Source organism: Struthio camelus, chromosome 3 (assembly GCF_040807025.1).
Source record: "Struthio camelus isolate bStrCam1 chromosome 3, bStrCam1.hap1, whole genome shotgun sequence".
Classification (NCBI taxonomy): domain Eukaryota; kingdom Metazoa; phylum Chordata; class Aves; order Struthioniformes; family Struthionidae; genus Struthio; species Struthio camelus.
Genome location: NC_090944.1, coordinates 49,001,568 through 49,014,947, shown reverse-complemented (window position 1 = coordinate 49,014,947; position 13,380 = coordinate 49,001,568). Strand labels below are relative to the sequence as shown.

At 40.9% G+C, this 13,380-nt stretch overlaps 1 protein-coding gene across 2 annotated transcripts in view; it reads right to left on the bottom strand.

The window, feature by feature from the left end:
* Positions 1–5,334: 5,334 nt before the first annotated feature.
* HTR1E (5-hydroxytryptamine receptor 1E) overlaps positions 5,335–13,380 on the bottom strand; it is a 44,858-nt gene continuing 36,812 nt past the window's right edge. The window contains exons 1-2 of one of the 2 annotated variants that reach the window (XM_068937720.1): positions 11,033–11,148; positions 5,335–10,174 (exon numbers count right to left, since the gene is read on the bottom strand). In XM_068937720.1, the coding sequence (XP_068793821.1) occupies positions 8,900–10,069 (1,170 nt within the window). In that variant the 5' untranslated portion in view covers positions 10,070–10,174; positions 11,033–11,148 and the 3' untranslated portion in view covers positions 5,335–8,899. Of the gene's footprint in view, positions 10,175–11,032; positions 11,149–13,380 lie in introns of those variants that run through there. The other variant, XM_068937719.1, reaches the window with a different exon arrangement.

Here is a 13,380-nt window from a genome sequence, read left to right as displayed (position 1 = left end):
CATCAATAACAATTGACTTTCCAAAGAGGGAGAAGAAAAGGAATAAAGAGCAATATGAAAGGAGGAAAGATAATGCAAATTAGCTGGAAGAACCTACAGGAACTGCCCGATGTATTCTGTTCCCCCTGTGAGCTCTCTCATGTGCCTTTTATGTGCCTACCTGCTGCTGAGTGCCACAGCTGGTCTTGATGGTTACCGCATGGTGCATTTAAGGGAGAGTTAAGGAGTCGGCTGTGAGGGGAATGTTATTATCCTGTATGGGTGTCCACCCAGAGGGAGGACAGCAGCAGGGGCATGCGCTGCTGCTGCTTAAAAGCGGCAATAAGAACAGGTTACTGCTTCTCAGCCTGGTGGAGGAGGAAGGGCATTTGGTCTCTTCTGTTGCGTTTCCAAGCTGAGAAGTTCATGTCACAAAACCAGGCCCTTTAAAGACTGATAAAGCCTTGGCAACAGTCGCTGCTGTGGATCTCGGTCACCAGTGTGTAACCTATCAGGAGGCCCAGCTGTTGTGCTCTGGGGTTAGCGGCTGTCAGGGAGTGGTAGGTGCTATCAATTCCCTCCTTATTTTGTTAGCATAGCTTTTTAATGGCCTTGGTGATCAATACTAGCTGGCTTGGCCACCACTTGCCTCGATTAATGCTTTTGGTCTACGCTTTTTTTTGGTACCTTTAATGTACACGCATTTTCAGTACCTTTGTTAGTGCAAACAATTTGGTACGATGTTTATATTAGACAAATGGCTTGTTTCCAGCCAGGATCAATGGATATGGAGAATCCCAGTACTTTCTTGGACAGCAGGTTTAAGTCTCCCACCTCTTAGTGTTTAGCTCTATGGAGCTGCTCATCTACCTTAGGGAACAGGGAGGTTTGGAGATTGCTCTTGGTGTGGCTGTTTTACCACCTGGGTGAGGCGGTCTGTTATTGCCCCCATGGGTTAGGTGCCTAAATCCATTCAGTGCAAAGAAGAGTTTGATGATGAAGAGCAGATCAACCGAACAAAGCAAAGGCATCCCTGTGACACGTGCTAGCCTGTCCTTACTATGTTAATTGAGATGCTGCTGGTCAGGATGCTGTGTCCCAAGCTTTAGCATGAACTGACACACGACAACAACCCCGCAAGGGATGATACTCAGCCGTTCTTGCTGTCTGCTTTGCCATCATATCTTCCTTGCTATCATTTGCCGTGCTATCATCTCCCGTCTGGATGTGATCCTGGGCAATATGCTCTAGGTGACCCTGTTTGAACAGGGAGGTTGGACTAGATGATCTCCAGAGGTCCCTTACAACCTCAACCATGCTCTGATTCTGTGATTCTGTGATTTGTCATACAGACTAGAGGAAAATGACACTCAGCTTCTGCCAGCCTTGTAACTCAGGGTCTAGGTCCCTTTCTGCCCCTTGGCCCTTCCTGTATGGTAGGGAGGGATATAACCTCTTACTGAATTGTATTAAAAACACAGAAAACCTGTTCTGCTGCAGTGAAAAAATTAAGGATCTATGATCCGTGACTCGTGTGCATGTGTGCATCAGAGCAAGGCAACCATGTTTAATTTTACAATCCTGATTAATTTCTTTGACCTAACTAGGATAATTTTTTCATTTTGCCTGCTTCAGAATGAATGTCTAGTCATAACATGGAAATATTTTGCTGGAATAGCAAAAATAAGAGAAAGAATATTTTCTTGTTACTCTAAATTTAAAGTTATTCCTTCTTTTTATTGCTCATATGCAGATTTAGCAATAAAAGAATAAGGAACTGCGTTGGAATACATATAAATAAAAATAAGGCTGTAGCTGATAGACTTTATTTTATTGGTCAAATTCTCCAATTTAATAACTCTCAAACTGAAGGTATTAGGCCGATTTTTTTTATTTATTGCAGAAATAAGCCTGTTGAGGATTATTCCACAACTCTTAACAGCTTGTCAGGATGTATCTCATACAAACGACTGAGATATAGATACAATTTTGAATCACATCAGAAAAGTGAAAGTAATTCGTATTCCCCTGAAGGCTTTGGAAATAAAATAATTTTTTTTTTTTGGCTAAGCTGACTGGAAGGTCACTCTGCTTGTTGCAGGCAATACAGGCATGCATATGTCAGTTCATGATTTGATTCTCAGTGTTCTTTCAAAATTGGTACCCAGAAGTTGAGTCATATCAAATTATGTGCAAAACACAGTTTACAAAGGAGTATGAATTCTGTCCTCCCTCTTCCCAAAAGTTACCTTTTGTTTCTGATTTGATGAAAAGGGTGTCTTTTATAAAGTGCAGTTGCAAGGAGGCAGTGTTTTATGCCTCACCTTATAGAAATATGTCCATTTGCTGTCGTGTGGTGTATGAAATGGGTCCTACAGGCATAGTACTTAAAAGGATTCTAGTACCCCAATGATATGGGACCTTGCACTGGATTGAGAAGAGGCTGAGAATTTGTCATGCAGGAAATTAATCCACGAAAGCTTGAGAGAATTGGTCTGTATGCTAATTTCTTTTAAAAAGCATGATCCAAGCAACTGAAAGAGGGTGAAATACGAGGGGTGCCCTAACACTCTGTTCGCTGCATCTTGGTACAAGTTACTAGATACAGCTTTAATGCAGAGGAAGGATGCAGTGGAAAGAAAGGAGACAGAGATAAGAAACTGGGGGAGGAATTAACGAACAGGGGCTATAGGCCAGGAAATGGTGAGATGAGGAGGAAAGAAAAGATTAAGAAGGAAAAAGTGTGAAACAAACCATTCTACCTTAACTTTTAGAGCAGTGGTTTATATTATTTGGTAGCACACGTTTTTCCACATTTATAGTTATGTATTTTACTTACAGTTGCAACACTAAAAGTTTACCTTTCGGGGCTGATTCAGTGCTCATAGAAATTAGTGGAACTCTTTCCAGCCACACTTTCTGAGCAATGATCCATAGTAGAATTATTGGGCAGAGCTACATCAAACCATGTGAAATTTTATAAATTGTTCTCCAAGAGCTCTTAGGCATGGCAGGATAATATCTGCAGTTTCTTTTAATGCAAATGTAGCAAATATTTAGTTTAGCCTAAACTAAAGATGAATATAATATCATCTACATGTGGTTCATGAAAAAGTAAAAATTTCTGAGTGGGGGGAGGTGAGAATAGAGAAAAAGGGGAAAATGTTGACAATATTACATTCATAGCATAAAACAGAGAGTTATAAAGAAAAATTTTACAGCTAATAAACCTGCCATTTAGCCAAACTCAGAAAAATTTTTTAATTTTTTATTCTTCATGGCCTTAGGAGTAGAATAGGTAGCAATTACAAAGGGGACAAAGTGTTACGTGGGACTTTTATGTATTACAATTTTAATATATTGGCTAGCTCAATAAAAGATACCACAATATCTACTGTGTCCACTTAAACAATAAAGCAATTTAAGATAATTCTTCATACAAATCATTTGGGTGTTTAAAAAATGGACATACTCTGTCCGCCACTGATATTAACAGTGGTTAAACAGAATACACAAAGCACATGAACAATCTCTCCACTTGTGCTGGAAGTCTGTATTTCTCCTCAACACCGCAATGCTATTTGCTTTTTGATAACTGTGGTTGTAAACATGGAGGCATAAATAGAGTCCTTAGAAAAGACTTCCTGATTCTTTTAATGTCTTGTGCCCAATAAAGCCACACTTTTCTTCTTTTTTCTCCCCGCTGGTACATGCAAAGAAAAGAGTCTGCTGGCAGTAAAGAAAAATGGTAGGGGACAAACTATGGAAACCTGGACAGCTGAGATGCCTGGCAGGGAAGTCTGGATAGTGACAGCCTTTTATCATGTAAGCTTGGTGAAATTGGGACTCTGTTTTAAACTCTTTTGGAAAGGTTCAATCCTCATCATCTGTCTCTATCTGGGAAGATTAACAAAAGTAATCTCACATGCTGTAATCAGTTCAGTATATCATTGCAGTGGGGCTTTAAAGAAAGATGGGATGAGCCACAGCTAAGTAGCTGAGGACATACTTAGCTCTCATATTTTGTTGCTGTGTCCTGGATGTGCTATGCACTAGGGAGACATAGCCCAGCTCAGTAGGTGGTATGCCCATGCCTTGAGAGGCAGGACCTGTGCGGAAAAGGAGAAAAGGGTCAAATGATGTGTGCACAATATTCCCCCCACTGCCCTTGCTGACTGTTTTTCTTTCAGGAATTGTGGCAGAATGAGCATTGAGAAGGGAAAAACCATCAGCTGCAAGGATTAGGGGAGATGATGGAGGGGATGAAGAGAAAGCTTGCAGATAGGAGAGCTGTGGTTGGCATAAGCAGAGCAGTGGGAGCTGAGTGCAATCCAGTTACCTGGAGGGTACAGGGCCCTAAAAGTTAAAATACGATTGATTTTAATGTGTTAGAAAAGGAACATCCAACGAGGTTGAGGAAGAAGGGTGACACGATAAAAATAGCAGGTAAAATAGCATTTGAAGATTATGTATTTTGGGGAGACTAACTGGTAGATGGGTGCAGTCACTAGGGCTAGGGATATATGAACTCATGCCAAAGTACTGGCTGGTTATGCAGAAAGAAAAGCTTCTGGATACGTCCTGGACACGTGGGGCACATGTGATAGGAAGTAAAACCTGACAGACTTGAATGTCCATGACCATGAAAATCCTGATTACAGCACCAGTGCTGTCGCATCACATTAAACTTAGGGATTAGAGGGAGCCAGAAATGAAGACGTGGGATTGTGATTTGGGGATGTAAATATAGGAGGAAACAGCGCTCGGAGAATACATGTAGAAAGGAAGAGGAGAAGGGCTAAACAGACAGGCCTGTATGAACCCCTCTATGCAGACGAGGGAAGAGGGGGAGGAGAAACCTTTCAAGGGAGATAGGAGGAAAGGAAGGAAGAGAATTAAGCAAGTGGAGCATCAATGCAAAATAAGACTTTGAGGAGGAAACGTGTAGGAGAGGCTAAGGAAGATGGATGTAGGGTGAAGGTCTTGGAATTTGCTACAGGTGAGTCATTAAGGGCTTGCTAGGAACAGCTTGCGTTGCGGAGCGCTGCGTGGCCGGAGCAGAACCGGGATAGATGTGAATGGGCAGCTGCTGCGGACAAGAAGTCAAAGCTTAGGAAATGTCTCATAACCCTTTGTAAAATCAGCAGATGTTTAACACAGAAAAAATAAAGTTGCTAAATAATGGTAGGGCCAGACTAGTTTTTATTTCCGTCAGTTGACAGGCAATTTCTGATCAAATTAAATTGTTGCAGGTAAACAGTCCTTTAAGCTGTTCCCAACTTTGAGTTTGTGTGTGGGGAAAATGTACAGGACATCTTCATCAGTCTGGTGGTATTTGTTAGAAAACATAGCTCTGTGTTTAGCTAATGACTTAATTAGGAAAGCAGTAGTCAGCTGGCAGTGAATTGAAGACTTTATTTAACAGGGAAGCACAAAAATTAGCCATTAGCCATCTGTTTTTTCCTGCTAATTACCTCTAAATATTAAAATTAAATACAATCTTCAACCTAACACTGATTGGTGGTTTGAGCGGAGTAGTGGAGATCAGAAATGAAAAAAAAGCATTAATAGACGTTCATAGAAATGAAGATGAGGGAGCCCCTCAATTTTACAGCTTTCATATCTGTCTCTGAAGCATTTCTGCCCACCTACAATAGCCTCTGTGAAGATCATGCTTATCATTTCTGGCCCTTGAGCCATCCTTCTGTCTTTAAACAAGCAAAGGCATCGGCTGCCTAATTTATGAAGCCTATTGCATGAGAGATGTAACTCTACCCATTGCATATCAGCAGCAGCCATCTAGCTGTGAGTGTGGCCCCACTTTGAGGGGTGGTGAGGTGGAGGTTTGACTAGATGACCTCCAGAGATCCTGTCCAACCTCAGTAATTCTGTGTGGCCATGATGGTCTGTGCTGTCAGGCAGAGCTGCAGCCTGTCTAATGCTGGGGTAGGGGGGTGGACCACCCATGGTCTCTCTGGGGGCACATTTTGTGCTCTTGTGTTAGTTGGGGTGACTTGGAGTGAGCATCCTTCACTCTCTTTCTCCCGGTTTTTGGTTGTCTGTGGAACTGCAAGTCTGCAGTGCCATTACCATAAATCTGCACTGTTTGGAGGAGGCAGGAATTGGACCCTGTGGGCTGTCATGCTAAGAGCCCTGAAGATGCTCTCAGGTTAGTTTTGCCTGCAGGAGTGGCAAAACAGGAAGGACACAAAGCCTGAAAGAAAATCTGTCTGTCTGTCCTGGACAGGAGAGCCATGACAACGTATATACTCTGGATAAAGTCACTCAGGAAATCCCTCAGCTCTGCTTTTGAAATGGTGACATTTGTGCATTCCAGAAGCTTGTAAATCCAGGAAGTGCCTTCTTCTCCAAAGGTCCACACTCCCTTCCTCAGAGCCACGGCAGGCTCTTGGCAGGAGGATCACTTGCCTCATATGAACAGAGGCAGAGCCTTATTTTTCTCTACCTCTTACCATAATTCGACATAACCTGGTCCCCCTGAGACACAGCAAGGATCAGGAAGCTTCTGAGTGCTGTGGGTATTTACTTTTCCCTCCCTAATTGGTAGTACGACTGGGCACCTCTGTAGCAGAGCTGTAAACTGCACGAGACACACTAAAATCTACTCTCTTTAAGCAACAAACGTCCACCCTTCTGTGCAATAGTCAGCTTATTTGGGGAAATTATGCAGTCTTTGTCCTTTATTAGTCAGTTCTGTTGAGCTTGCTGAAAGAAAAAATAAAGTTGTTCTGCAGCAGTCCTTATAAATAGTTCTTATTCTTTTGCTTGCTGGCTTTTTCTTCCCCCTTTTTTTTTTTTATTTTTTTTTTTTTTATTTCTAATAGCATAGGTACTCTGGGAAGATGATTTGGAAGTTTTATAGATAGATATGGTCAGGGCGCTCCTCCCCAGTTTCCATGGAGAGTTTCTACCTCCAATAAGCTGCAAAAAGGGAAAATCATAACTGATCTTCCAGCTTCCCCACTAGGAGATGTTTTCAGGGGTTAAGATTTGTTTTCTCCCTCTTTTTAGATGTTATTATTAGCTAGTATAGAACCTAAAGGAAGTTGGGGAAGGCAGCTGTGACAATAACTTCAGAAGGGCAACTGGTGATAAACCTCCTGTGTTCAAGCATAGAAAACTGGTAGTCCTTAAAAGCAGAATCCCAGTGCATGTGAGTAAGTGGTATGTCATGCCTGTGTCACATTCAGACTTGATTTACACTCTGCTTGCAGCACTGCATCTTTCCAACCGAATGCTTCCTCATAGAAATAAGGACATCGTTTCTCACCTCCATCTGGGGTTTATTACTGACGTGTAACTTACACTTCCTTGACTCTTGATAAGAAAAACGATTGTCACGTTGAAAATTTTGAAAGCATTTTTCAGAACTGGTTTCCAGTGCTGCTATAACACTTCTGCTACCTTTAATATTTGTTTTGATGGATTGGAAGCTGCCATGCTATAATTCACTGTTATTGCATGTCAAATTGATGTATGTGATATTTTCTATATGGTATATCAGTATAATTTAACAAGAGTTTGTCCAGGGAAATGGACAGGGAGGAAAATAATGGCTCAAGATAAGTAGTCAATATTTAAACAGTGCTTAGGAGTTACTAATGGAAAAATATTACATCTTAGTTTTGATCTTGCCTCTTCCTAGGCTGATTTCCATAATGTGTGAACCAGGACACTTTAACTTCCATGAGCACAGAAGGCAGGATACTAAGGACTCTCTCTGTTTCTCTCTCTCAAGACAAGGGAAGCAACTCTTTGGAGGAATTCCAGAACAAGATTTAAGAAATCTTGCTAGAAGTACACAATCATAGGTTAAGCTAACAAGGATGCCATTGGGAACTGTAAGATTAAGATGAGGCAGACATGTAGAATGCTATTTAAAACATTCCTTTTCCCTATTTTTTTTTACTGCTGTTCAAATAAAAACTAATTTTTTTACAAGATTGTTCTGAGCACTGTGTATTGCTGGCCTGCAGAGAAGACATCCAGGTAAGTCTGTGGGGTGAGACTGGTTGATCCACGGGGTTCTGTAGTGCAAGGACCAGCTGAAGGGTGGAAAAACTGAATAATTCCACTAAACAACCGACTAAGGCACAAGGCCTGAAACCTGAAGAAATATGTCTAGTAATATTAAAAACATGACCAGTCAGAGGTGCAGCTGGTCTTACAAATGTGACACTTGCTAGCTTTGTTTTCTCAATTACCAAGCAAACTGTACAGATGTCTATCAGGAATCTTACATAAAATCAGCCACTTACACAAATATCAGGGAGTACAAAATGAGATCCTTTTTTAGGCGGAAGCAGCTGAATTCTGCTTTCTGTTATGACAGTACATTTACTATAAATTTCTGGAGGTACAAAAAGAACAGAATGGTTTATTCTGCCATGACTGCGGCTGGAAATGGTGTTAAATGACTGTTACAGTTTTCTTAGAATGCTACAGTAAAGATTTACTGTTTAGCTGTCATGACCATGAAGTCCTTATTAATTTTTGAATAAGTATTTATGGGATTCAGTTTATAAACCTTTATATTACTGTAGTGCATGTTAAATTAGGCATTTGATTCTTAATTGAAAGACATATAAACAAAATGTGGATATTGTTTTCTTTCTTGAATCCTTGATTACACAAAATGCCTTAAAGAAGAATACTTAATAGTTCCTTTTTTGTTTTCTTGCTAAAAAATCTGTGCCTTTGCAGAATAAAATTTATTCCAAACTCTTCATGATGAATAACACCAGAGGTTAAAAACAGCAGAATGAATTATAGGCTAAAGAGAAGTCAAGCAAATGGACAAACACAAAAATCCCCTTTATCAAGCAAAATGATGACAGAGTCAAATTGTTTTACTCATTCTTAAGGCCAGGAGTCATGCCATCATCATCTCCCAGTACTTCTAAGTATGTTCTCGACACCTGATGAGCTTTTTAAAGGCTAGCTTGAAATCTTCATTAAAGCTAGTGTATAGCAAAGGGTTGATAAGGGAGTTGACATATCCAAGCCAGGTCAGGAAGTCAGCTACCTCTGGAGAGACAGCGCAAATATGAAGGCCCACAAGCAACTCCTTAATGAAAAATGGCAACCAAGACAAAATGAAAGCACCTAAAATCAGTCCCAGAATGCGAGCAGCCTTTCGTTCCCGTGTCGTAGAAATCTGCTGCCGGTCACCAGCCAGGTCCAGGTCATTTTCGAAAGGAGGGATCCTCACGGATGCGTTGATTTTATCGAATTCCATGGTTGGATCGGACGTGGAGAAGTCTGAGACGCAGAAGGTCTGTGTGAGCTTGCAGCTGGCAAAAGAGTTTTGGCTGTCGGTGCTCCTGTTGCTAAGGTGGCGGCTTGAACCCCGTTTTTGGTAAAGGCTCTTTGCAGCATGGTAGATTCTGTAGTACAGGATCAGGATCAAAGTCAAGGGTATGTAAAATGCCCCAAATGTGGAATAAATAGTGTAGATGACATGATCGTGTTGAATGCGACATTCACTGGGAATATTTACACTGTGGTGATTTCTCCAAAACAAAGGGGGCATTGATATGAAGACAGAGATAGTCCACACAGTGACTATCATCAGCCCAGCCCTTTTTGCCGTTCTTTTTCTGGCATATTCAATAGCATCTGTGATTGCCCAGTACCTATCTAGAGCAATGACACAAAGATGAAGAATTGAACACGTGCAGCAGGTCATGTCAACACTGAGCCAGATCTCACAGATGAAGTATCCCAGAGTCCATTTATCTATCATTATGTAAGTGATACTCAAGGGCATGACGAGAACAGCAACAAGCAAATCTGTTACAGCTAGTGAACATATTAAATAATTTGCCGGCTGGTGGAGCTTCTTGGTTGTGCAGATTGCTGCAATCACCGCAGAATTCAGCAGCATAGTCAGGGTTGTGATTGTGGCCAAGGTCAGGGTAACAAGCATCTTCTCAGTTACTGTTTTTGGCTTTGCAGCCACGTTGGCTTCAGTGGTGCAATTTGTGAAATTCATTTTCCCCTCCAAGCTGCACAGTGAAAGAAGAAGTTGCTGCTTTAAGTCACTAATAGTTCCATGCTTAGAATTCATCCATTCAAAAAAGGGACAGAGATGCTTCAGATGTAAAATTTTTTAAATCTTCCTATTCACCGGAGCAGCTTAAGTCTTCCAGATTTTCTCCTGATCATTGTTTTCCTAGAAGATAAAAACATATTTGTTACCAAAGCTACAAAAAAATCTCACTTTTTGGCAGAAATCCTACACTTCTAATACCACTACCTCAAATAAAAATCTTGGCCTGTATCTCCTTCTTCTCTTCTCCTCTCCTTCCTTTACGCCCCCTTTTCTTTGCATTCATAGTTTCTGTTTCTATCTTTTTGTCTCTAAAGAAGACTTTGGGCCACATTTCACATTGATACAAGCTCGTATTTTTTCTTTGACTTTAGCAATCTCACTTGAAGTGGGAAGTTGAACTAAAGGACCTCCGAAGGTCACTTGCAACAAACATTTCTATATTTATTGACTATATGATTATTAATAATGAGATTGTTCATTCCGGGAGGTAGTCCTTTTCCTGCTTTGTTAAATAAGCTCCAGCAGATGATGAGCTAAGGAAATCTGCTTTTTCACTTTAATTGCTATATGGGACAGATCAATTACTTCCACATATCATCTCTGGAAAAAAGAAACAGCAGCCTATTTCAGCAAAGGCATGACAGCATTTCCTAACTTTCCATACTGTTTTTTCATATCCAGATCTGCCTTAATTAATATATTGGAAATAGTATTTAAAAAATACTCAGATTACCTTTAACATGCAGCTTTCAAACAAATGTTTTAAGCTTTGTAGCAAATATTCACTTCTACACAGCACATTAGTGTTGCTAGGAGCTTATACAGTTTTGTCTAATTATTTCTGACATTTCACATATCCCACTGAGTGTGTCTTTGGAGGAGAGAGACAAAAAGCATTTGCCTTTTCTTTGAGATTTCTATCAAATTGTGCTCCCTGTCAGGCAGGCCACTATGATGCAAAGTATAAACAATACTTACAAAAAAAGGTTTAATCTTGTTTCAGGAGTTTATTTTGAGAAAGTTCTCCATGCATCCAAATGCTGACTGAGTTAGCAATCTGTAGGACGTTACTTGAGGCACCCTTTGGGGCCTTGCTTTCTCATTTGTAATTTATCTCAGCAAACAGAAAGCCTGAATCCTTTGCCATTAAAATAAACAGAAGGATCCCTTCGCTTGGCTTCACTTGTCTAAGAGAAAGGAAACCTCTGGGCTAGCTGTGTACACTCCCTCAACAGGCAGTGGAATGAGATAGTCACTGCCAGAAATACATTTGTCCCCTCTTAAGGCAAGTCTTTAAGGCAGATGGTGTGAATCACTTCCTGGAAATGCTGGTCTTTCTCTATTTTGACTACAGGTGGCTCCTTCACAATTGCATTTAAAATACGTGCCTGATTTTCAGAAGGCTAAATTTGAGAGGTAAAACCTGTCCTCACTGACACCAGTAGGATTTACATTAGGTTCTGAGAGAGAGGTTGCACATGTAAGCTGATGAGAAACTAAGAATTTGAATGAGACATTATGAATTTGAAGCTAGTCAGCTGCTTAGCTCTATGTACGTATGCTCTTATTCAGAAATTAGAGTGCCATCTTCTGAATGAGCTGAATAAGGAACAATCAAAAGTAGAAACTTCAAAAAAAAACCAAACCCTGTTCTTTGCAGATAGGCTGTAGGAAAGTAGATCTGTGTTACTGTAGACTGTAGGTTAGAAAAATTCTACTCATAGTAAAAGCAAAAGGAACCCCCTGAAATACATTCTGCTCTTCATAAATTGCTTTAAAGTATGAATAGCTTTGGAGACGATGTCAGGCCTGAACATTAAAAACGGACTGGACAAGCCAGATGGAAATTCAGTATCAGCCTTGAGGTTGTGACTGTACTGAAAATGCTGAGTTGGTGGTTCACGCCTTAAGCCAAAACTCCAGGTCAAACCTTCTTCACAAATGTTCATGGGAGTCTTCTCTGTCAAGTCAGATCTTGACTTCACTAGTTTGCACTGTGATTACGTCTGACTTTTTACCAGAGGAGAAGAATGAAGCAAAGAGGCTTTCTCTACCTCTCTGCGCTTTTAGGGCATGGGCCAGATAGATACAATTGCAGTTCATTTGTTTTTCTCAGCATAATTACTTAGCCTGGTTCTCATGCAAACTCAAAGGGAATAGAAGATGCAATGGGACCCACACATTGTCTACAACCACCTGTTAATCTGGTCGATGCACAAGAGAGCTCCTCATGCTTCCAGATGCAAGCAGCATTTTTTCTGCTTGTCTTCGTTTCCCTGGGGGCCTGGAAGTTTTGAGGCTCCTAGTGTTTCTCTCAGAGAGGGTACCATTCTGCATGGTCCCCATCATATTCCCTGCTGAACATTGTCTATGTGCATGGTTAACCCAACAGGAACTGAGCTGCTGTGGTTCTCCTCAAATGGCCTTTCACAGTGATGGAGTCCCAGGGAAATCCTTTTAGGGCTCTGTCTGCTCTCAGCACCACAAGGATGCTCTGAATAGTACATTCTTTCCCCCCTTAATAAACTTGTGTTTAAATAATACCCATCACACTTTAATAGGCCTAAATGCAAAGGCTGCCATTAGAACAAGGGATACTGCTGATCACACAGGGGAAGTTAGATTTTTTTCCCTGGGAAAAAAATTTTTCCCTGGGAAATCACTGCAATAATTGAAGATAGAGTGAAAAGATAAACAATGCATCCTCCCTGCAGAACACTGCCCTGTAGGTACCTCAGAGCAAGCAGCCTGAGTCAGTGGCGTTCCCATCACTTCACATCAAAACCTATCACTAAGGAGTTATTTTTGTTTTAATTCCCATGCTTGTTATAGGAAATAAGTCTTGAGCAATTCAGGCTATATAAATAAATACCACACGCAATAATTGTGTTAGACCAACATTATTAAGGAAGGATATTTAAATTCTTGAAGGTCTGGTAATGTCAGGCTGGAGGTTTTCTCTACAGCTTTAAATCAGTGCCTCTTCTCATCCCTTACACACATTACTGTCATACATAACAATATTACAATATTAATTAGTAACACTAATTGTGGACATTGCATTTTGCCGCAGACCCTCTGCCCCACTCATATGCAGGCTAAGCAGCTTTTCAGTATTTCTTTTTTCCTGCTCTTGTTCAAATTTGGTCCCCTCCCTTCAGTGCTTCACACTAGTCACAGCCTGCTCTGACCATCGCTCTGTTTGATTTCTCAAGAACTTGTGCTTACCATCTCCCAGTGCTCAAGGAGTTCCTTTTCACAGTGCCCCCAGGGGAATATTGCCCATATTTCACAGATGGGGAACACAGATGCAGAGATTAAAGTAA